The sequence below is a fragment of the Acomys russatus genome, chromosome 20 (assembly GCF_903995435.1).
Source record: "Acomys russatus chromosome 20, mAcoRus1.1, whole genome shotgun sequence".
In the NCBI taxonomy this organism is placed as follows: domain Eukaryota; kingdom Metazoa; phylum Chordata; class Mammalia; order Rodentia; family Muridae; genus Acomys; species Acomys russatus.
In genome coordinates this window covers 12,792,262-12,818,471 of record NC_067156.1, presented here as the reverse complement: position 1 = coordinate 12,818,471, position 26,210 = coordinate 12,792,262, and the positions used below count along the sequence as shown (strand labels likewise).

The following is a 26,210-nucleotide window of genomic DNA, read 5'->3' as shown; positions in this document are numbered from 1 at the left end:
CGTCAAGTCAGTCCCATTGATGGCGCACGGTGACTACTACGTGCTTCCTACCTCTTATTTTTTTATTTTTATTTTTTTTATTTTTTATTTTTAACATCTTTATTTATTTTTTTATTATTAATTTATTCTTGTTACATCTCAATGTTTATCCCATCCCTTGTATCCTCCCATTCCCCCCCCGCATTTTTCCATTATTCCCCTCCCCTATGACTGTTCCTGAGGGGGATTACGTCCCCCTATATATTCTCATAGGGTATCAAGTCTCTTCTTGGCTACCACTACCTTGTTAACACCAGTGACGTTGGCTTGTGAAGTAGTCCTGACAGGTTCATGTGTCTGCATATTAGATTGCCAGCTGGTGACACTGTCTGGGGAGGTTACGGATAGAAGGAGGAAAGGAAGCCAGCCTTGAAGATTATGGTCAGCCCTGCATCTGGAACTCACCCTGCGTCCTGGTCAGTACATCAAACCACCTGTGCTGCAAACTCCTGCAGTTACTGAGAGCGCAGCAGCATCCTCCATGGTGGATGGCGGCATCTCCTAACACTGTGAGTCAAAGTAAACCTCTCCTCCGCTTAGGCTGCTTCTACCAGGTCTGTTGTCATAGAGATGAGAAAGGTATATGTTATCATTGGAGAGTTCATATTAAAAATGCGGCTTGGTTTTTGAAAACTGGAAACACCGCTCCTGTAATATCTGTCCCTGACGTAGCAGGACGATTGAGTGACCATTCATGCATGGGAAGGATATCGCCTAAAAAACAAAATCCAGGCCACAGTCACCATGTAACCAACCTTGTGGGAAAGCATCCTAAGGGGGAAGACTGGGAGCTAATAATATCACGATTACATTGGTATTGGTATTTTTTTTTTTTTTTTAAAGAGAAATGGGAAGAAAATAAGAGAAGCGCATTGAGAAAAATAAAAGACCTCTTTAGAGTGCAGGGTCTTAAGGCACCCCTGTTTCTTCATATCAGATTTTCTAATTTAAAAACATGTCCATTTAGGGGCTGGAGAAATGGCTCAGAGGTTAAGAGCACTGACTCTTCTTCCAGAGGTCCTGAGGTCAATTCCCAGCAATCACATGGTGGCTCAGAACCATCTGTAATGTGACCTGACACCCTCCTCTGGCCTGCAGGTGTACAGGCAGGCAGAACACTATATACATAATAACAAATAAATAAATCTTAAAAAAAAATGTCCATTTACAATGGGAGAGAACCCCTGAGAGATGTCAGTGAGTGTACAACAGCAACAGCATGCCTTTGTTTTACTAGGACCATGCTTATTCTTATCTACCAAAATACAATACGTTGCTTTAAATGCGGGCTCTGTAGTGGGTGGTAGGAAGTGACATCATGCCTCCACACTGGAGCTCATTTGGGTAAGCATAAGTTTACTATTCTAAGAGATAGAAATGAACATTTGCCTTATTCTTTCGTTTCTCCTCTTATACTAACTTAAGCTGCGTTTGAAGTGAACAGAACTTCCTGCTGGCTTGTGTTTCACGTTGGAATTCCAAAAACTATTGAATGGAAAACCTGGTACCAGTGAAACGCTCCACATGGATATTATATGCTGGGAGAGAAAGTGCAACTACTTCTAGGATAGAGGGTCAGTTCTATATGCTTATAAATATCCTTCAGTGGAGATCTGTCACACGTTCAGGGGCCTCTAACCTATAGCTGGCGAATTACTTCTTGCCATTGGAAAGTAGTCAACTTAGAACTCAACTGTCTTGAAATGATTCTGCAATATTATCAGCAGATATTTAGGGGACACATGGCTTTGCTTTGAAAAATAATCTAACTGATGCTTTTGAACAAAGGGGGACCTTCTAAGCGCATGAGCCGAATGACACTGATTTCATAAAACAGTCCCTTCTTTATTACTGGCTCTGTTCCTATATTTATGAGGTGGGGTACAAAGTGTACTTTAACTTTGACTCTCTATCCACTTCCAGAAACAATGTAGAACTTAGTAGGAAATGGCATTTCTTGTTTTTTTAAAAAAATTATCTTATGTCTTAGAGTGTTTAGCCTGCTTTTATGTATGTGTGCCACTGAGGATCCCTTGGAACTGGAGTTATAGATAGTTGTGAGACACCGTGTGGGTGTGGGGAACTGAACCTAGGTCGTCTACAAAAGCAGCAAGTTCTCTTCACCACCAAAATATCTCCCCAGTATCATATTTATTTTTAATACTTTCCATCAATTACATTTGGTTGTGATTTAGAACTTAAACCTTTCCCTCAAGTTCATGTACTAAAGGCTTGGTTGCCAGACCACAGCCCTCTTAGGAGGTGATGGAAGCTTTGGAAAGCAGCACTAAGGGGACGGAAGTCATGTCACTAAGCATGAGCCCCTAGAGGGGATGATGGGACTCCAATGCCCTCTCCCAGCTTCCCAGACATCTCTTCTGATATCCTGCTTTATCCACAGGCCCCGAGGCAATGGTGCTAAGTAAGCATGAAAAATTATCCATATCAGTAGTCAGGAACACATGGTGTATAGGGTATGGACTTCATGCTTCTAGAATTTGCTAGTTTCTGCAGTGGGCAGGGGTACTAGAGAGACATTCATCTAAACCAATGGTTATGTAAAGAAATGGACATGGCAAGAGCTGAGAGAGGCCATCCATTGATTGTTGCTTGACCCATCCTCATGTTGTGTATGGTCTCAAGAGCTGTTTATGGGAATGAGTTACAGTCCCACCCCATAGCTAGCTTGTGGGAGATGACCAAATGAAGTGTCAGACTTGCTGTATAGGAGAGTAGGAGAATCTTGCACAATGAGCAATAGGACCATACAATGATGGTCAACTTGCCCATGAAAGGCAGAGGGCTACACAGCATCAGAGCCAGGGATCCCTCACATAGGCTGCATATCTTAGAAATCTCAGAACGACTTTCAGCTTTCTCCCATATGATTTCTCTTGTTGTTGCTTTACTATATCCTAGAATAAAAATATAACAGCAGCAGAAAAGCTCCTTCAAGCTCTTCAAAGGGATTCCCTCAATTGGGATACGGACAAAAGGTAACCGACTGTGGTAGCTGGTTGGCATCTGATGGTGAATTCTGAAGGAAGATAGATGGTTCGTGGAAGCAGAGGCCAGGTGGCAGGCCACCTCCTGAGGGTTTGTAGAAAGAAGGGAGAGGAGGAAGAGCCTGGCTCCATCTTAATATGTCTTCTTCCTTCAGAGCTCTGTCGCTATCTTTTGACACTTCTTTCCCAGTTCTTTCAAGGACCAACATGCATGTGTTTCTCTAGGAAAGTGAGACTGTGGCTGTGGAACAGCTCTCTTTAGAAGTTGGTTGTGAGTGCTTCTGGGGAAACAGCCATCTTGAGATGGAAAGTCGAGAAGAACTGTTAGACTCGCGGCTCATCTCCTCAGTGACAGACTGGTGAGTGTGGGCGTAGGCCAGTGAGCCCTGATGTGCAAGTTGCCTTTGGAAGGAGATATCTCTCATGAGGAACACCTGGACCTACAGCAGAGATGTCTTGTGGCTACAGAGCAGGAGCCTGTTGTTGTCTGTGGGAAGCCCACTGTATGAGAACTAAGATTCAGAGTTTTGAGCTGTGGGGGAAATGCCACTCTCCAGGAGCTGGGGTTGTAGGAAGGTCAATGTGGTTTCCTAGGATACTTCCAAGTGAAGTAGGCATTAGTGATCAGCTCAGGGTCTGGATGGCTGAGTCTGATGAATTTTAAGGCTTTCTCAAAAAGAATGAGCACATTTCTTTGCATGCAAATTCTTATTCTATATAGCTTGTAACCAATGTCTTCCCTTCCCTTTCCTTTTCTTTCTTTAATTTGTTTTTGTATTAAAAAATCACTTTACAGCCTGATCTCAGCCCCCTCCCCATCTCCTCTCAGTCCTGAGCCTTCCCCCATTCTCCCCTCTCCTTCTCAGAGAAAGCAGGGGTACCAAACCACCCTGGCACCTCATGTCACAGAAGAACTAAACACATCCTCTCCCACTGAGGTCAGATAAGGCAGCCCAGCTAGGGAAAAGGGATCCAAAGGCGGACAAGAGAGTCAGAGACAGGCCCTGCTATAATTGTTAGGGAACCTTCATGAAGACCAAGCCGCATAGCTGTTATGTTTTGTAGGGGAGGGGTCTAGATATGGCTCATGCAAGCTCTTTGGTTGAACCCATAGGCCCAGGTCTTCTTATGGTGTCCTTGTCCCCTCTGGCTCCATCAATCCTTCCTCTCACTCTTCTACAAAACTAGCCTGCCTCGGCCTATTGTTTGGCTGTGCATTTCTGCGTCTGTTTCCATCAGCTGCTGGATGGAGCCTCTCAGAAGACAGTTATGCTAGGCTAGTGTCTGCAAGTCTAGACAATACTGTGTTCTCATTAAAGGGCCAGGATGGGAGTTCTGTTATAGAAATTCCATGGCCTAGTTCCATTCTATCACCTGCCATGAGAAACCACAGCCCTCTCTCACTGTCTCTTCCTGATTTCTACCATGGTCCAAACAGAACAGATCATCTGGTTCTGAAATATGCACAAAGACATCTATTTGGGCAGCTGAGTTTAAAAGCATTTGTTTCCAACGTGCAAATTTCTCACAATATTGTCATCGCAGAGACAATAATATATGCTGATCAAACCGAGCAGAGACAATTCCATGACCATTCTAGGTTGAAAAGTGGCAGCCGATGACTTTGGTGAGTAGGCCCATGCCATTATAGTGGCTGGGATATCTCCATTGCCACCCTACACATTTCTATGCACTTGTATGTGGGGGAGGGGGCTAAGTAAAGTCTTCAGAGTTAAACTGTATTGTGTAAAGGTCAACTTTGTATTTTCCCCCTTAATATTCAAAACACAGTAAACGCTGAGGTGGAGATGTCATGTCCAGACTGGGGGCTGAGGGAAAAAGCCATTTGAAATCCCAGGCAGATCACCTGTCATGTACAGCACAGAAAAAGCCTTAGCAGAATCCCCATGTCCCTTCTGCTAACATGCCACAAAGAACTGGATAAGTGACAACCTCTTTGTGCTTCAGGGACTTCATCTGTGAAATGAGATTGCGTGAACACTCTTTAAGATGTCAGCTGGCTCTGAGGTCCTCGGATTCTGTGAGGCGGCAGTTTTGAGACAACGAGGCTATGTTTGAGCTGTGCTTCATGACAGGGGCACACTGTTTCACTGTGCCGCACAGATGACCAGTCCATGTAAGACCAGTCATTGTTACTTCTTTATGCTAGCCAAGAAACTCTTTAACTTCTTTCCTGTCAGCTAGTGTGCTTTTATGACATCCCAGAAACCACAGTCTTAGGTTAAATGACAGAGAATCAAGTTAGACACATCTCCCATCCATGCTTTATCAAATTACTCTGCACGAAAGCCATCACTACATATTCTGGGAGCCTCCCCAACCCCCCAACACACCATAACACGTGGGATGATGAGGTAAACAAAGGTTTTCTTATAACCCTTTCCCTCCTATTCCTGCATATTAGTTTACTTTCTAGTTGTCTCCACAGCCTTTAAAGATTTATTTATGAACATAGTATCTGATAGAGAAAAAATATATAATGAATCTAGAAAATTATTTGGGAAAAATAAGAGTACAAAAGGAAGACAGAACCCAAGGACAGAGAGAGCAATGGACAGTCACAGGGGGCTCACGGGTCAAAGGCAGCAAGCAGGAAGTTCAGCAGGAGACTGATGGACTGCTCCACGTGGATCTGGTGAGTCGTTGGCATCCGTTTGTTGAGCTGGTAAAAAATGGTGGAGAGCACGGCCTCCAGGCGGGCCACGTTGAGCTCTGTGTTTGGATCCAGGTTATTCAATGCATTCTCCCGTAGTGCCTCAATGACGTTCCAAATGTCCACCAGGTGCACTGCAGCGGAAGCAGAATGAACACATCAGCCCAAGCACATGAAGGGCAGACATCAGCCCAAAGCCACGAAAGGCAGTAGGCTCCCTTATGCTACCCAGACTTGACTGGGCTCTGCATACATGCTCAGCTGCTGTGGTGTGTAGATGAGCAGACGTCCGTCTCCAGGACTTGAAGACCATCCACTTAGCAACACTGACTTACCAGATACCAACTGTATCATTACTTTCTCAGTGTGGCAAAATCCCCAAGAAAAGCACCTCTGGGAAGATACGGTTTTGGGGTGCAGTCTGTGATGGTGGAAAAGCCTTTGTGGCTAGTCACATTGCGTCCACAATTAGAAAACATGGAGCGACCAGTGGCGCTGTTGAATTTCTCCATGTTATTCAGTCGAGGACCACATCCTGCAGGACGGTGCACACAAATAGACTTCCTATGTCGATTAACTCAACTAGAAACTCCTTCATACACATGTCTACAGGTGTATCTCCTAGATGAGGGTAGAGCTTATCAAGTTGGCAGTTAACACCAAACCATCACATTCCCAGCTCCATGCGCCCCTCTGAGGAACAGGGAGTTAACGGTCAATGTAAGAACAGTCACTGGCAAAGGTAGTAGTCAAATTCAAGTCAATTGGGCTTAAAAAATTTCCCCACAGAGCACAGTGACTGTTTGAAATGACAAGAAGATAAGAACCTAAATTCTGAATACCTAAAGGACATAAGAATTCTTCTTGAGAATATGAAGTAAATTCATTTCCATATATATGTATTTATACACACATACACACACACACACACACACACACACACACACACACACAGAGAGAGAGAGAGAGAGAGAGAGGGAGGGAGAGAGAGAGAAGTTGAAATGCGAGAGGAGGAAGAAAGGAAAGCAGAGAAGGACAAGGCCAAACCACAGTGGAACGAAGTCACAGATAACTTATAAAACCTAGTCAGAAATTATAATCTTGGTTACTTTCTCCTGACATATTCCTGTTTGCCCTGAAGTATCACTATGATGCTCCAGTAGCCATCATCACTGAAGACATTCTTGTGTGCCTCCATTGCCCATCCTATGCAATCGGGTGGCTGATTTTCATGTGTTCTATTACAAGTTTATTGAACTCTAAATAACTAGAATTCTATTTGTTCATCTGGTTGCTTCTACTTAGCATAACTACTTTAAGAACCATCTATAATCCACCCCTCTTATTGCTGGGCAGTGCTATCCTGCATGGAAGTACCATGGTTTGGTTCTCATCTGTTGATGGGTATTTGAGTTGGTCCATGTTGTGGCTGAAACAAACGGAGTTATTATGAGTAATGGTGCACAAAGTTGTCACGTGCTTCCATTTTCTTATTAAATACTTAGAAATGAAAAGATTGGACTGGCTGGAGGCCAATGTTTACATGGTGTGTGTGTGTGTGTGTGTGTGTGTGTGTGTGTGTGTGTGTGTGTGTGTAGTGGGTGGAAACTAGTGTCTTTCCTGCATTATTTATCTCTTATAATATCTTCTGTTTATGCAATATTTTATAATTTAAAACGAATAATTGTTATTCTTCTTAAAGATTTATTTGCTTTTATTTCATGCATATGGTGTTTTGCTTACATATATGTGTGCACTATGTGCATACAATGCCCATCAAAGCCAGAAGAAGGTGCTGGGTCCCCTGGAACTGAACTTTTACATGGTTGTGAGCCACCATGTTGGATTTGAAAACTCAAGCTGGGTCTCCTAAAAGAGCTGCAAGTCTTCTCTCCAGCCCTGCTTTTATCTAAGTCTTAATTTGCATTGTGAGGCACTCGCAAGGAAGCAGCATTTATCAATGAAAGGCTTTGGGAGGGCTTATTTTTACTCTTGAGTGTAATATTTGTAGTTCCTGTTATTATTACGTTGCACTCTGTGAGCCTGGTCCTCAGAGTGTAACTGCAAGATGTAAAGAGAACAGGAATTAGGGGGGCTGACTTCGTTATTGAACAGCACTATGACATGTCACTTGCCCGCTGTGTAAAGTTCTTTCATATTTCCCCATTAATTGGAAATCCAGACATGGCTTGCAAAGGCTTTTGTCTGTCTAAATCCAGCCTCTGCTTACTCCTCATCTCTGTTTCACTCATCACACCCCAGCATCAGCACCAGGTCTTCAAGGATGTCTTTGTGGCTTCTCCATCTCCAACTTTTGTACCTCTGCCATGTGCCTCCTTTGAACTTGGCTGTCTTGTTTCTGTAGTGTACACAGCACAGGAAGTCTGTGTGCACTGTGATAACTGCTCATCCGGGTAGCACTTATCACAGCCCCTTCATATCATAGGAGCATAATGACACATCTGATGACTAAGTGAGAAAATGTCCAAGTAACTTAACAATGAAGTAGGGGTTCTCAAGGACATATTGGAGTTCAAGGAGACAACATGGCACAGTTTGGAAGAGTCACCCTGATGGCTTGAGTCCTCAGTACTTCAGTACAGTCAATTTTAACAGTATTATTAATACCCTCATTTGATCACAATATGGATTAAAAGAGCCATTCCCTGTCCAACAGTTGGCAAGTCACAGGAAACAATGACTTATTGTTATGGGCAAATAAAACATCTAGATGTCATATTGAAGTCATTTAAAGTAAATGTGCTTAGTATGTGAGTTTTCCTACACCCAGGGCCTTGATTCACTGAAAAGCAAAACATTGGGTCTAGGATAGATAATTATAAATTATTTAAGTAAAACTGGGATTATAATTATTATTAAGGTATGGTAAGGCTCAAAGTTGTACAGAAAAAAAAGAAAGAAAGAAAGAAAGAAAGAAAGAAAATGTAGTTCCTGCCTCATGGAGCCAATAGTCTGGTGAGGACACAAGTGTCACTCAGTGACACAGATAGTAATAATTTATGGTCTACAGTAAGACTCAGAGTGCCGGGCACAGAATGGGATCATGAGAGAGTTGTGGTGGAGCCAAAATGACAAGGTTGGAATGGAGAAACACTGGAGCCAAGAGCAGGATTTGTCTCCTGTGTCAAGGAAGAAGACACAGGCTTTGTGGAGAGCTACTTGATCAGGCCCAGCATGAAAAACATCACTTCTGAGTCTAAGGGAAGAAGAAAACAGAGATGGATAGGCAAGACCCTGGAATAGCTAAAGCCTGTTGCTGGGGATCATGTAAACAACACAGGGCCTGTTGTTGAGCAGAAACAGTTGTCACTGGCCTGGAACTTGCTGTGTAGACCAGGCTGGCAACAAACTCAAAGGACTTCTGGGATTGAAGACTCATGCTACTGTGCCCAGTCTAACCCAGTCCATTTTAGTGTGTACATGCCACTGGCACCAGGATTACACATTTCTTCTTAGTTTTTACTATATTACAATGTTTCTGTAGTTTTCTGGTTATTATGGCTTATTTTCAGTGTTTATGGACGCTTTGCCTACATGTATGTCTGTATACCATATGTGTGTCTGATACCCACAGAAGTCAGAAAAGGGTGTTGGACCCTCTAGGACCGGAAGTATAGTCACTTCTGAATAGTCATGTGGGTGCTGGGAATTGAACTTAGGTCCTCTGGAGCAACAGCCGGTACTGCTAACTACTGAACCACCTCTCCAGATCCATATTAATTATTGAAAAAAAGTATCACCAGTCCTTTTCTCATTTAAATAGGAGCACTGAGAAATGTTAAGTTGGGATTCAGTGGGAAGTCAGCAGGAAATCTGTTTCAGGCCTAGCATTTAAAAAAAAAATTTTTATTAATTTATTCTTGTTACATCTCAATGGTTATCCCATCCCTTGTGTCCTCCCATTCTTCCCTCCCTCCCATTTTCCCATTATTCCCCTCCCCTATGACTGTTCCTGAGGGGGATTACCTCCCCCTGTATATGCTCACAGGGTATCAAGTCTCTTCTTGGTAACCGGCTGTCCTTCCTTTGAGTGCCACCAGGTCTCCCCCTCCAGGGGACATGGTCAAATGTGAGGCACCAGAGTACGTGAGAAAGTTTTTTATGTATGGGTTACTTTCTGTTGTGATCTCAATTCCAGAGTATGATTTAGGATGTGCAATCATGACAACTGACCACTAGGTGGCACTGTAAACATTTTACGAAACAGCTATCACCCAATAAGAGCTCTCAAGAGCACCTGCTACTTGGCAAAAGGGAGAGGAAGTTGTGCTTCCTTGTCTACGCAACAGCATGCGTGCGTTTTAGATTGTTCTACTTGGTGAGGCAGCGTTCGGAATAACAAAAACTCCCTGCATCAACCACCTCGAGAATGAAGAAAAAGATATTCTTAAGGCAATCCTACTTCATATCATTTACTGATTTCACTGATAAGCGGTTAACACTCAAGAGTTTGACTTTATAAATCAATGTGTACAGTCACAGCTCACTGCTTTTCGATATATCCAGGCACTTGCAGGTAGAAACTTCAGGTTAGGGGTGAAAGAAACAGTGGAATTTGTTGCTATAGAGATGTATGTAATCTGTTTGCTGAGACATCACACACCTTTTAAATAGGAGACGGAGTCTAAGTCCACAGCTAGGCTCAATATATATATATTAATTAATATATATTTTATTAATATATCGATCAATTAATATATTAATTAATATATATATGAGTATCTGCGGGAAACTACTAATGACAAATACTAAAAAGGAAGAGAGAGAGAAACGAAAGAAGAGATAAAGAAACAGTTACCTGTGTTAAAATAACCACACACCCTCTGATCCAAAGCCCCCTTTGAGTGGGGCTGGAGATACTGTATTTCTGAGAGGCCCTGGCTTTGCTGCTTCAGGTGAGGTACTGAACAGCCATAGCGGCATCGCCAAGGAACTAATTTATAATCTTATAATTTATAATATGTGCCCGCTTATGCCCTGACAGGGACGCCTAATATCATAAATGCCAGAGGGAGAAGGTACGGAATGAGAGAAATAGAAAAAACAACTTCAGGATTTAGTGCATGTCATGATGTTACTGCAGACCAGCCTTTCTTGGGTCCGGCAGAGGATAGGTCTGCATCACTGACTCCGTGCGCGTTATCGGTTTTTCTAAAGCACTTGCAGATTTTCTTATGACCTCAAGTCTAAGATGTAGGAGACTAGGGAGATGTTACCTGAAGCTCTCCAGAAAAGTCTCACAGCCACAGAGCTACAGACCCTTTAAGATTCTCAAAGAGCTTATGGCTGGGGATGGAAGACACTAATGATTGAGACCGCCATAGTTGCCACCACTTGGAAGTAGAGGATGGCAGCTTTGGCTGCACACTGGGCTCACCTACAGGGCTGTAAAATAGATCCCTGGGGATGCTCCTGTTATAGTCCTGTAGCAATACTTAAAGTAGCAAAGCCCAGATTTCTCAGAAATCCCCACTCCATACTCAGAGAACCACAAGTTACCCCTTAACAACATCTCCAGGCAAACACACTCACAATGGAGCACACAAAGCACTGCCTGATGTCTGTCTTCTTCAGTCCTTTGGCATAAAGGAGCCGGGTAAGCCCTAATAGGCCTTGTTGTAAGGATCTGATTGTTATCGACTCAGGCAATTCAGGAATGATTTATGTAAGTAGGTGTATATTATTTTAGACAGATTTGATATTCATATCTATAAGCATGGCATCCATTGCATTAGGATTTTTTTTAATTAGAAAAAGAAAATTGCAGTTAGACTGAGACTGTATACAGCTTGTCAATATATACATCCTCCAATCACATAGTGTATATACACACATGTTTACCCACCTATAAATATGTCCCTTCAACACTTGCTCGTGGCCTTCATGTTTAAAGTGGTGGGGACTGGCATGTGAGGTTGTATTGACCCCCTATCCCACACATGCAGGTATGTGCAAAGGGAGTTCTGTTTAGAAATTACCCAATCAAGTTCCATAACCACAGGGATATGTTGTTTTCCCTCAAACTCCATGCAATCCTCCCCACTCTAAGTGTTAACTACCTAATCTTCTGTGCAATTCTGCCCACAGGGATTTTCCAAGGCAACCATAATCTTCAGATGATAAGAATCAAGATGAAGAAATCATTCTGGTTAGCCTGCATGCTGGACTTGAAGTACCAATATGTATTCTTTCATTTGTACATTTTTCATTTGTTTGTGTTTTGGTTTGAGACAGGGTCTCATGTATTCCAAGTTGTCATTAAACATTTTATGTATGTAACTAAGGTTGAAATTTTTTTCCTGATCCTACTGCCTCTACCTTCTGTGTGCTGGGGTTACAGGTGTATGCCACTAAGTCTGGTTTATATGGGACCAACGATCAAACCCAGGCCTTTGTGCATGTTAATCAAGCACTTAAAAATGGAGCTATGCTTCATTCAACACATTGCATATTCTTTTTTTTCAAGACAGGATTTCTCTGTGTAGCCTTGGCTGTCCTAGACTCACTTTGCAGACCAGGTTGGCCTCGAACTCACAGCGATCCGCCTCCCTCTGCCTCCCGAGTGCTGGGATTAAAGGCGTGTGCCACCATGCCCTGTGCATATTCTTAACATAAGTTGTGAGCTTATAGAAAACTTCACTATAGCTATGTATTCTATTTCTTACCTGCTATGGTGTGAAGCTAGAATATTCCCACAGGCTCATGTTTTGAATGCTATGTCCCCAGATTGTGACATGACTTTGAAGGTTGTGGAGCCTTTTAGAGGTGAGGCTCTTCTGGCTAATGTAGATCAGTAGAAATGATTGACTTCTGTGATCAGAGCCACTGCTCCCTGCTTTTGTCACTACAACAGGCTGAAATCTCCTGAAACTGTGATCCCAAACCAATCTTTCTTTCCTTAGTTTGTATTCTGTCATATCAGTGAGAAAAGTAGCTACAACAAAGAATTCTCATATACTTATAACTGAAAGATCGCACACACACACACACACACACACACACACACCACATAGGTATTGTCTTTTACCCATCACAATTCTCAAATGAAAAATTTCATGCAGTATTCTAAGGTACAAGTAGGCATCAAGAAAAAATGACTCAAGAATTTTTACAGGCCTCATAGAGGTGGAGTAAGAGGCGGCCATAAGAGCTCATCCCCTAGTCATGTGGGTGTGTGTCAGGAACCAATGAAGGCTCCTTCTCACCCTCAGCTTAGCCTTCCAGCTCAGAGACTTAAAACTTCCTCCTTTCAGTAAACGTTCAGGCCTTTTTCAGAGAAGATGTCCCGGGTTCTAGAATTATAATATGCAAAATTGCATATTCCTGACTTCCCAGAACTTAAGTATAGTAAGGAAGGACGAAGGGGGAAGGAGGGAGGGAGGAAGGGAAAAATCAAGCAGACAAACGGAAGATATAATAATGAAGTGTGTACAACCGTGCTAGTTTTTCTGTCAACTTGACACAAGCTAAAGCCATCTGAGAGAAGGGAACCTCTATTGAGAAAACTGCCTCTGTAAGATGGGACTAGGCAAGCCTGTAGGGCATTTTCTTAGTAAGTGATTCATGTATATGGGGTGGTCCATTGTGGGTGACGCCACCTCTGGGGTGGTGGTCCTGGGTTTTATAAGAGAGCAGGATCTGCAAGCCCTAAGGAAGAAGCCAGTATTCATTATTCCTTCGTAGACCCTGCCTCAGCCTCTGCTTCCAGGTTCCTGCCCCAACTTCCTCAATAAGGGACAGTGAGTGATAAGGAAGTGTAAAGAAAACAAGCCATTTTCTTCCTAACTTGTTTGTATTCGTGGTGTTTCATCAAAGCAACAGAAAGCCTGGCTAAGGCAACTACACAGTGATTTGTTGTTTTTGGCAGTCAACACTCTATGCTAAGGTCTATTTTCTCCTATAGGAAAAGGAGGTTTAGAGAGCAGGCTGTGCCTTCATTTCACAATGAAAAAAAGATACGCCTTTCTCAGTTTGCAGATACTAGAAGAACAATGAAAAGTTTCATAGGAAAATAGTGAACTATAAATCACTATTACATTTAGTGTAACAGTTTTTGAGAGAAAACAGAGAATCACTGGAATTTACTGTTCTTTTCTTTCCCCCTCAAATTCTTTCAGTTCTTTCCTCCAGTTACAAAGATATTTACCTCATATGGTAATAAGCTTTCTTTAGTGACTTCACTTTGGTTTTGATTTGAACAGGTAAAACTGTGTTATAAAGATGACACTTGTCACAGTGATCCCTGGTTAAGTTCAACTTCAGGTCACATACCTGTCCAGGGCCAATAAGGTAGAGCAGCAGGCAAAGGCACGTGCTGCCACGACGGATTACCTAAGTTCAATTCTGGAACCCGTACGGTGGGAGGAGAGAAACAACTCCATGAAGTTGTCCTCTGACTTCCACAAGTATGTGGGAGCATGTGAAACACCCCTAATAAGCAAGCAAGCAAACAAACAAAACACATATTTAAAAAACATTTTGCTTGGGATTTACAAGTTTAAGTCATTCATGAGAAGGCAGGATATTTTAATGCATCATTACCAACCGTACATCTATTGCACACCGTGGCTGCAGCATATGGAGACAGGCTGCCTGCCATATGCTTATATTTACAGAGTAGGAAAAAGAAACAAGATTCCATAATGGTTTGAAAAGAAAGAAAACTCAACAGGTAATTTTTAAAGACCTGAGATGCACCGTGGTTGCTGTTATCCGTGACTGACATAAAGTCATGACCACAGAGGTGGTAATTCCCATGGGGAGAACCACAGTCAGACTCCAGTGAAAGTTGACACAAAACCCTTGAGTCATGACACATCCGTCTCCAGAGTGAAAAAAATTAAGCTGCCACAAGAGCTCTAAATACAGCTCTAAATCCCACCATGGACTGGAAACTTGGGAGTACTTGGAGGAGAAGGTAAACCTCATATTGACTCCTAAAGCAAAGTGGGAAAGTACAGCTGGAGGTGAAGAAGGGTCATGCCCCAGGATGAAGAACACACAGCAGTGAAACGCATAAAACATGGAGGAGTGACGGTGGCTCAGAATCTGGCCTGACATGACCCAACTAGAGGTATATTAATCTGCAACTTAGAGTAAAGCAAGATCTATAACTAAGAGATATCTCATACTCCTCATTATAATAAAAATGCCTCTATTTAAAGTTTTATGCATATCTATTTGTATGTTTAATCAAGAATTTGTATCCTGATACATTTTTAACACTTATTTCCCTTTTCTGACTGTCATGGCAGCTACCTCGGATCCACAACTGCAGGCACTGAATTGGTGGTGTAAAGCAGGCCTGTTCAAGTCTCTTCTCGGTAACCTGCTGTCCTTCCTCTGAGTGCCACCAGGTCTCCCCATCCAGGGGACATAGTCAAATGTGAGGCACCAGAGTATGTGAGAAAGTCATATCCCACTCTCCACTCAACTGTGGAGAATGTTCTGACCATTGGCTAGATCTGGGTAGGGGTTTAAAGTTTACCGCCTGTATTGTCCTTGGCTGGTGCCTTAGTTTGAGCGGGACCCCTGGACCCAAATCTGCCTATCATAATGTTCTACTTGTAGGTTTCTAGGACCCTCTGGATCCTTCTACTTTGCTATTCTCCCATGCTTCTCTCATTTAGAGTCCCAATAGGATGTCCTCCCTTCTGTCCCAGTTTCCTGGTAAGTGAAGGCTTTTGTGGGACATGCCCCTTGGGCTAGTATGCAGATATAAGTGAGACTTGATACCCTATGAGCATATACAGGGGGAGGTAATCCCCCTCAGGAGCAGACATAGGGGAGGCGAATAATGGGAAAATGGGGGGGGGGGGAGGGAAGAATGGGAGGATACAAGGGATGGGATAAACATTGAGATGTAACAAGAATAAATTAAAAAAAAAAAAAAAAGCAGGCCTGTTCAGAGGAGTGGGAGACTTCAAACTATGCTATCTCCTTCCACGGGCCATGCTGTGACCAGAGGATCTCTATGTTCAAGCATCACCTCCAGGTGATTGTGACAACATCACGACATAGATCGAGAACTACTGAGAGGGAAAAGGCTTAAAAGACGGAGATGGAAATGAAAGGACAGGAAACTGGTGCTCATTTGATGCAGAGGAATTTATTTGAAAGATATTCTTAAAATCTTGGAAGCGTTGCCATCAAGAAAAGCCATGTACAAACTAGTCAGTTATTGAGGCCTTTCTCAATTAGCTGATTTCTATGCCTTTCTAAGGCCTCTTCTCAAAATAAGGTTCAGGAACTCAGTGGGAAGAAAGAACTAGTTAAATGGGCTGCCCTGGCAGAGTCCACAGAGGTGTTTTGTGCAATTACATTGCAGATACAGGGCACCACTCACATATACCAAGCATTTTGCTGGGAGAGAAAATATTAGTAGGAGCACAGTGCTTAAGATTTGCTTTTGACTAGTGGTCTTGAGGTAAGCCCGTATAAGATGTGAAAACAAATAGGCCCTCAGAGGCTTATCAGTTTTGTTTATGCTTGCTGGTTTCCACCCCTTGTGCATTCCTGGAGCACAAATTTATCACCGAGGAAGACACTTTAAAAAATTTTTTTTATTAATTTATTCTTGTTACATCTCAATGGTTATCCCATCCCTTGTATCCTCCAATTCTTCCCTCCCTCCCATTTTCCCATTATTCCCCTCCCCTATGACTGTTCCTGAGGGGGATCTCCTCCCCCTGTATATGCTCATAGGGTATCAAGTCTCTTCTTGGTATCCTGCTATTCTTCCTTTGAGTGCCACCAGGTCTCCCCCTCCAGGGGACATGGTCAAATATGAGGCACCAGAGTTTGTGTGAATCTCCTAAGAGTCCTCAGAAAGAAATATCACATTTCACATAGATAACATCTCAGCTTCATTCTAATTTCCTGGTTAAGGTGTTGTAATAAAGCTTTGTGAAAAAGGTCTACAACACATTTTTATGTAAAATCAAACTGAGCATTCTGCCAATCCCCAAAGGTCCTGCCAGAACATACACTGCCTGTCAGGAAAAAAAATTATTCCGTGCTTCTTAAATTATGTTTAGAGACTGACATCATTATCCAAAATGAGATAATAATTATTGGCTCAGTAAGCATCACACTATAAATTAAATTTAGCTAAATTCAATCCAATCAAGCACTTATTATGCCTATTATTTTCAAAGTGTGGTACCAGAAATTGTAAAAAAAAAAAAAATAATAAGAGAATTAAATGGAAAAAGAATAATATCTAACTTATCCTTGGCCAGTTTAACTTGTACAGAGTATGTTTAATAACTTTAGAAGCAAGAGTCCTTAACACATTATCTCCCTTGTGGCTGGTCACTTTGTTTAGGGCTTTTAGTCATTATTGGGGAATTCTGTATAGATTGCTTTTATGTAGCTTTCCCACTCTGTATATTGTTAATGCCCCAGGTTGGGATTTTACTGCCTTTTTAGAAGCAAGCCCCCCATTCACATCTAATTTCTTTCCCTTTCTATTCATCCTAGGAAAGAGTGTGAGGCTCAGTTACGGCCAGCTTATTCTCCATTCTCCATTGAATAATATCCAAGAGGCTGACAATGAGAGCCAGTGTTTGAACTCTGGCTTACTGATTGTTGGTTGCCTCTCTCACTGCTCTTCAGCTTCTTCAAAGTAGCCTATGTTCCAGGTGCACCAGACTTCTAACAGTGCTGGAATGTGCCCTTGATATTTTTTTTCCGATGCAAACAGCAAGGGATGCTTTATTGATCCATCGCGATGGGGTCTACCAAGCTCTATTGAGCTGGAGACCCCGAATAAGCAAAGCTTGGGTCTTTTATATTCTTACAGAAACAGAATTTAGTATAAATATGATTGGTTAGTTGACCTTTAAAATGATTGGTTACTAGTTACTTTATCCTTGAGGGATCAAGAATTCAGCTTGGGACGCCCTTGATATTTTTATGTATGCCTGTACTGAGTCTGCTCCTCCCACAGGACGTAGCCTTTGATCCATCATCCTTCAAGGTAGTATACACACACCATACCCCAGAATAGAAAAGCCCATTCTGCTACCTCCAGACAGTCAATCACTCTTTCTTTTTGAAGTTCCCAGTAACTTTCACACATCTATTAGACCATTTATAGCATGTTGAATTTTCCAGTAATTTATGCACATAATTTTGTTCTTTATTTCTTCAGATTGGAGTTTGGAGGAGAAGGATTTATGAACTAAATGTTTTATGTTATGGTCACATGTATTTTTGGGAAGGAACATGTATGAATTTCATCAGATTATCCAAAAGATAGCTGAGAAGTAAGTTATGGACCTGAGAACCAAATAATCAGTACCTTGAAGACACTATGCTTATGTTCATAATCTTTATAATATCTTGTTCAAACAAGATGGTCAGTAATGCTTCATGAATTGAGTAGATCAGAGCACCTGCAACAAATCAGGTACCATATAAAATCCCTGGAAATTTTTCAGTTAGCTTGGTATTCTACAAACTCTCGTAGGCTTTGTTGAACGTGGCTTTCTAGTTTATATCCTATTCCCTATGCACTATGGCTCAAGATGGCCAGAATCCTAGATGCTAGAGGCCACGTTCAGAAAGAAAGAGCAGCTGCAGCTCCGTCCCACATGAGAAATTGTCATCTGCTATCTCTTTACAGCTTTTGGTCTTTTTGACTAGGTATGAAGAGCCCATCTGGACACCATGAATACAAGACACACTATAGGGAACACTGGGAATCAGTCACAAGTAAATAGCATCTAGAAGCCTTAGTTTTCCTGCACTAAAACTATACCCTTTAAATATATCATTGTCTGTACAGTAAGAGTAACTAATGAAACAAGTAGTATTTCATTTATCTACTCAGAAACTTGCCAACGTCCAGCTTCCTAGTGCAAACAGCGTTGCCTGGGTAACGGACTTCAGCAAAGTGAAGAGGCTTGTAGATGGCTAATCAGAAGCATAGGGATTTATAGACATCTTGGTGAGGTCATAGATATAGTTACAAAGCATATAGACTATGAAATGTATCATTTATTAGAAAAAATTCGAAAGTCACAAGATAAAGGACGCAGCTTCGTGTTAGAGTGCTTGTCTCATATACGAGGCCTGGGTTTGATCTCTAGCATTAAAAAGGTGTGGAACAAGTTTTAATTACACACTGCCAATTAGAATGGCTGACGTCAATTGAAATATTGTGGGGACAAAAGCTGCTAAATGCGTATATTTTAAATGTTTTCATCGGAAATCCATCTTAGGACTGTGTGATGGTTAATTTGACTAGATTAAAAATGCCTAGGGTATCAAAAAGACACACTTTTAGGTGCATCTTTTACAACTTTTCCACAGGGGATCAACTGAGGAAGCGAGACTGACCCAGAACTTCAGGGGTCTGAGTGAAAATATAAAACAAGCAATCGCTAGCTGAGAACCAGAGTTCCCCTTTCTCCACCTCCTGAGGTACTGAGAAGTGGGCAAGAAGTCTTGTGCCTCGACCACCACAGAGCTACTCACCGTCATCTATTCTCTGCCTTAGTGATTGTCAGCCTTCAGATCACGAGCCAAACAAAACAAAACAAAACAAACCCCTTTTCTTTTCTTTTCCCTCCTTTTCTTTTCTTTTCTTTTCTTTTCACTGAGATATTGGTGGTTTGTTGAGTTAAAGCACACCAAAATCGAGGCTGATTGCAATCAGGGCCACAGAAAGGCCTCGGGAACCTAACTGTGACGTCAGCCTCTTCTATGGGCGTGCACACTTTTGTGGTTACTGTACTCATCTATACTTTCTGTAATAACATCTGTGTGTCAAACTGTAGAACACACTCAAGATTTAGTCATGGCCTGACATTTCTAAAATCGTGGAAAAGCGGTCTCAGTTTGCCATACGGCCTTCACCCCACGAAACTCTTTCCTTCATGGCTTCATATATCTGCCCTTACAAACATGGAGACGAAGGTTGCGGGTTTTGAAAACCCTTGTCACAAGAAAATTTACATTGAAAACTTAGGATGGTTTAAGAGGAAAACAGAAGTTGAGTTACCCCATATTGAGGTAAATCTAGAGGATATTGGCAAATACTTTCCTTCAGGTTTTATTTTTGTGTTTTAATTCTGTGCATATGTATGGGTCTGCATGTGGATTCATGCATGTGAGTGCACTGGCAGGGGCGATAGGAAAATGGTGTTAGATCTTCTTTAGCTGGAGTTATAAGAGGTTATGAACCACTCAGTGCTGATCGTGGGATCAGATGTTGGTTGCTCTGGAAGCATAGTATTCTCAATAACCACTGAGCCATGCCTCAGCTCCATTAAGTACCTCTCATTTCTGAAATATAGTAACAGTACAACAACAAGAATAATAATGTATAATAATAACAACAACAATAATAATAATAATAATAATAATAATAATAATAATAATAATAATAATAATAGCCTTGTTTTTTTTTGACACAGGGTTTCTCTGTTTAACAGAGCCCTGGCTAGCCTGGACTTGCTTTGTAGACCAGGCTGGCTCTTGAACTCACTGAGATCTTCCCGCCCTCCTTCTCTGAGTGCTGGGATTACAGGTATATTCCACTGCACCCGGCTCTGACTACTGAGTCAGATGTTCGTGGCATTTTACTGATTTATATTAATAAGTATGAAACCATGCGTGGTACTGCCATTATTTACTTAATGATAGGATTCTCCTCAATGTCTTAAAAGTTTTGCCTAGCTGAAAAAGATTCTGTAAACACTTGTGTGCCAAGGATTGCTGATATGTTGATATATAGGACATACACAGATCTCTGTTCCAGAAAAGTTCACAATAAACATAGCAATGAAGTAAATCACACAACACAGAGTATGTTAGAATGTGGTAAGTACTTTAGGGAGAAAAGAAAGGCAAACAATAGAACTGGAGGATGAATTGAATTCTCATTTAAATTCTCTGGAGAAAACTTGTTCCAAATATTTATTCTTTTTCTTAGCCGTGTCTTGTGGCCTTTCTTGCTAGGTACCTTTCGACAGTTAGGAATTAAACACCCTTTTCTCTTTATCTTCAAGACAGCAGTGGCGTGTCCAACCTTTGAAATCCCTGGCTTTCCTGAGGCATTACCACTCAGGGGACAAGATAAGATATCTTGAGGGCTATTTTGGACTGTAATTCAGGTAATTTTAAAACTTAAAGCAACTGCACTTATGAACACATTTAAATTGTCAAGATGTTAAAATTATAGTTTTACCCTGCCAGTGAAAACTCTTTGCTTTTAAATGGGTCATATAACGAGATCAGTATAAGCCAGATAGTCCCTGTACATTAAGGTCAACTGTATAGTAAAATAATGTATAAACTATAAAAATGTATAGTAAGTTCTCTCACACTTGGAGTCCAGCGGATGGTATCTGAGGTTATCCAGTGGATGGGAAAGATTGAGGGTCAGTTTACCCCGTGTTTTGTGTTCGGATGTGGATGTAGGGTTATCTCAGAAAGCTTCTGAGGAACTGACGAGGCATGTACACACGCAGCTGGTGAGATGCTACAATGTTTACATTTTGAGAGGGAGAAGGGGTTTTAAATGATTCCCAAATTTATGACCTGGGCAGATGACCTCCCAGCGTTCTATAACCAGCTTCAATCTCTCTCTCTCTCTCTCTCTCTCTCTCTCTCTCTCTCTCTCTCTCTCTCTCTCTCTCCTTCTCTCTCTTATTTTTAACAGGTGACCATAACAGATTGGAAGAGAGAATCACTCATTTAAATTTTGTGAAAGAGAAATATGTAAGAGCAGGGGGCAGGAACTTCTGAATTCTCTTCTTTTCATCCACACATTTTGGTCTGGTGTCAAGCGTGGTGTAGTGTAAGTGCTCCGTCCCTATTCATTGAATGCACAATTATTGAAGTGTTTTGTTAACAACAACAATAAGCATTAAGGAAGCCTCAGTGGAGAGCAACCCAGAGTGACACTGGGGTTGAATTGTCTTTGAAAGAACCAGTGTGGCTTCATGGGAGAGACCACTTGTGTCCCGGACCTTCTGAGAATCCTCCACTTTCTTTTAGTGTGCCCCGGAGTTCCATAATATGTTTCCCATGGGAGAACACTTTCTGGGTCCCCTTTACCATTCTGTTGAGTAACTTTGTGTTTGTGGCAGAAGCTTCCAGAAAGAAAGCTAGGAAACCTCAAGGGGAAGATCCCTGAATCTTGCCTTGGCATCTGTTAAATATGGGCGGGGAAAGTTTAAAACAATAGGAATGCATAGTTTCCCCCCAACTACAAAGTCATTAAAGATGACTTGTCTCAGTGCAGAGCATCCAGGTGCCACCTAAGAGCAGACAGGAGGCAAGGGAGTTGCTGTCTGCAGTATTTCACCTTCAGAAAGAAGAACGCAGGTCCTGGTTTAGTCCACAGACTGATCTATGGTGAGACCCTGAGCAAAACAGTCAACATTCTGTAAAACTAAAAAATACCATTAAAAACCCCTCCATTTCCTGTATCAAATAACAAACAAATAAATAAAAGTAACTATGTAGAAACTCACATCTAAATTGTCAGGATTTAAAGTCATAGCTGTACTCTGTTAGAGGTTTGCTCTTATGAAAGGGAAACCAGTTCCCCATAGGTGCTTGGCTCCTGGAGAGGTTTCCCCTCCCCTAGGCTTGACTTAAATGGGCATCATTAATAACTTTGTTTATGCTCTGCTGCCAGCAACTTCCCCCACAGGGATTTTTGAGAACGTTGTATTCTTGTGCAATGCACTTTTCTTTATTCTAAACAAGTGACTAGAATATTGAGCATAGGTAACAAAACATGCATGGAAAACATTTGAAACAACACAAAGAAGGCTCTGCTCCATGTTAGTCATCTGTCCCTTATGTGCCTAATTGTTATGCTTCCTGCCCTTCCTCCTACTCTTCGACCAGGGGAAGCACCCACTCTCCTTCTCTTTTCTTCTTTTAATTTAAAATTTATTTTATATTCAAGGTCATTATTTAGAAATAAGAAAAATCTATGTTCTTGGGTATTTTGGTAGGTGGACTCCCAAGATTATCTTCTTAAGATTGCTTGCTCAGCAAGTCCTCAATAGTTCCTGCCTCACAAATATGTCTGCCAGATATATGGGGCCAGAAGGCTGAAGATGATGCTCCAGCGTTATAGAGAGTTTTGGGTGACTGCTGAGGTAGCAAGCTGTCTCTATCTTCTCATTTTGGGAAGCTGATAACCTGCACTCCTTGTATACTCAAGTAATTAATTTTATTCCTTCTCAAGTCTCTGATGAGGTTAAAGACCAGGTAGTTTAGTTTTATAATTAATCTTTGTTGTTTAGGGGTTAAGATGTTTTTAGGTCTAGATAGTTGTTTTAAGTTGATAATGACAAGATATGATAGATATTAATTTACATTCAGAATCCTAGATGCACTGAGATAGGAAAGATGTTTTCTTCACGGCTGCCAAACACAAATAGCCAAAACACTAAGAATGTAACTTCTATATAATTCTTAATTGTGTCATAGTTCTTCTTACTGTAGGTAGTTTATTGTATATATGTGTAGAAATACCACTGTATATGTTAAAAATAAAATATTTAATAAAAAAGATTCCTTGTCCATTAATGTCACTTGTTTCCCCCTAGTTCTTCAAAAGAACCTTAATTCTGATATTTGTGTGAGGGGATTTGTATAGGTGAGATTTTGGCTTTAAATTGGGTAACCTTAAAATCTGAAGATCATCTGGTTACTCCTGGCATAAACAGCTAACTCTCCCTTTTAAAAGTGAAGGCTGTTTGGTCACAGAAGGGGAAATGAGACCCACTTCAGCAGTGGTCATCTGAGTGGTTGTCGGCGTATCCCAGCCCACAGGGATAGTGTAGCAAGGAATCAAGGCTCTAAGAACTGAAAGAAGTGCTCAGCTGGCAACCAGCTAGAAAGTAGGGGCACCAGTCCTGCAGCCACAAGGGTGAGAGTTCCACCAATAGCCGATGCATCTGGAAGAGGTCCTCAAGTCCTGAGTGTGAGCTGCAGATCTCAGCCCAATGTGATGCTATGGACTGAGTGTACAGCAACAGAAAACTGATCCAGAAAGCCACAAACGCGTGCACTGAACAGCAAGGCAGGGAGACAGGAGACACTAGTGACCCCTCTGAAGAAAGCAAGCAGGAGCAAGTCCTTACAACTAAGAACAACTCTTTGAGTTTCTCTTCTTGTGTAGACTAGTCACTAGCCAGTGGAAAAAAAATGAATCTACTTTATATCCACTAGCTCATCTAAGAAATCTTATTAGGAACTACTTGAGATGTGATATTCTGAGGATAGTTTTGCTGTGATAAAGAAACAGAACAATAGGTACCTATGGTTCTTGGTGCCTACAAAATCTTAAAAAAATGTTTATAGACTTTAATGTAGACAAAAGCATGTGTTCCAACAAATTCTGAATGGGTGGTATTTCACTCAGTAGAGAACAGAAATTTTGAGAAATTATGAAAGACAAGATGCAATTATAGGGACTCTCACCTCTTTTCCTTTTAAAGAAAAAGTTAGTTGTTGCTCCTGACAGAAAGAAAAAATCAAAGCCGAGGCTAGCGGAATAGGGGATTGGCAGCTCTTGCTGTGGGTATGGGAGGGAGCATCCCGTTGTGATATCGCGTTCCCTTTATTAAACAGGAGTGATTCTGTTGTGGTTCTGATTTGTTTCTCATGTTGCCTGTCTGTTGGTCATGAACTTGAAGCTATGTTTCATTGACTCCAAAATAAGTTTTGAAGGACAAAAAATGCTGACATTGCAGGGTACCTGGATCATTAAGCATGCCATTGCTGACCAAAGGAAGGGTTTATTTTCTTAAAATAAGGGCTGAGGGGAATCATTTTACACAGTTTATCCATAGTTTACAGGCTGTTTGCTTTTGCAGAAATTTAAATAATCTGGAAACTAAAGAAAGGATTGTGAATTAGCAGAGTGTAAGAAATCCTGTTCTTTCCATTCCTGGCCTTTTCTTTCCAACACATAAGACAGCCAGCCAGTTTGACGTCCCTGGAGTTTTAGAGACAACCATGCTTCTGCTCTGTTTGGGAGTGTCTTTATTGTGATGCCCCTGGAGTTTCAGAGACAACCATCCTTCTACTCTGTTAGGGAGTGTGTTAACTGTGTCATGGGAGAGAAATTATAAAGGAATACAAGGAGGAACACTTAGCAGATGTAGTGATGTGGATAATTCTGAAGGAGGAAAGGCTGAAAGTCTCTTGTCTGTAAAAACGAGATGACTTTCTTACAGCTATTCTTTTCTCATCAAGGTTGGTACATGTCTTTGATGGATCAAGAGACCTAGGCAAGACTAGGTTCCTGTAAGTCCAAGAGACTAGGGAGAATGGGGGGGGGTGTTACACAGCCACATGTAAGAGAGAATGAATGTCCACAATATTTTTTATTGGTAAAATCAAGCATATAACGAGTGAGTAGAAGTTTTCTCTAAACGATAGCTTCTAAGTAGGATTAATCTTTTGGGGGGCAACAATTTGCTTAATTGGGGCAACATATTACTGTTCCTCATTACCAAATGTATTACAAATATCTAGCTCTAAAAACCATTTTTAGTTCTTGGTCTATACAAAAAGAGCCACTAATCTGTCTTTCGGTCCTTTTTGCAGCAATGGGAGCCTTTATTCTCAGCATCCACCAAGACTTCTATCAAAGGAGATGGGCTTGGCATCTGTATTGGGAATCTGTACTCCGTGTGAAGGATGGGCAATTAACATGTGTGGTCTATGATTTCAGTATAAAAAAACCCCATACCTTCCTGCTGTATTCTGGCAATTTTCCCTCTATGGGATGATTTCATAAGAGCCAATTTTATATGCGTTTCTTCTATGCTGTGGGTTTCAAATTTAGATTTGCTAATATGCAGAATAAAATTTACCTGTAAGGAGTTTCTGTGCCTAAAAATAAACAACCTGTGCTTGGTTTTGATACATTGATTTCTATGAAATAAATGTCATAATGAGCTGTCCTATGCATGACCTCATTGTACCTATCTCCCCTCCTCCAACTACATGTGGAAACTTAATCCCCAATGCAACAATAATAGGAGGTTGGAGCTTTAGAAAAGTGATTAAGTCCTTAAAGTGGAGCCTCACAGTGGGGACTAAGGCCCTTCTGAAGGAGGCCCTAGTATGTGACCCTGCCCCTCTCAGTCATATGAGGTCTCCTGGAAGGGAAGACACCATCTGGGACTCAGAAACTGGGCCTAAAGCAGACACCAAGTAAACTGATGTCTTTCATCTTGAACTTCCCAGCCACTGTATCTATGAAAAAAGTTTTTCTATTATTCACAAACTACCTAGATTTTGATGTTTTTGTTACAGCATCGCAGGCAGGCCAAGGTATCTTAATAACTCTCAATCAGCAGGTGCTAGATAACTACAACTGGGACGGTCCCTTCTTTGCCCTTGCTGTAAGGAAGCTTGGAGTTGCTTTGTGTTAGAGATCAGGCTTGCCCTTTGCGTTGTTTGATCCAAGAGGCTTCATCTTCTTT

The 26,210-nt window shown here is 41.6% G+C and overlaps 1 protein-coding gene across 7 annotated transcripts in view; it reads right to left on the bottom strand.

Moving 5' to 3' along the window:
- Dtna (dystrobrevin alpha) overlaps window positions 1-26,210 on the bottom strand; it is a 358,243-nt gene that overhangs the window by 87,724 nt on the left and 244,309 nt on the right. For all 7 annotated transcript variants that reach the window (XM_051163351.1, XM_051163346.1, XM_051163348.1 and 4 more), the window contains one exon: window positions 5,639-5,852. In XM_051163351.1, coding sequence (XP_051019308.1) covers window positions 5,639-5,852 — 214 coding nt within the window. The remainder of the gene's footprint in view (window positions 1-5,638; window positions 5,853-26,210) is intronic.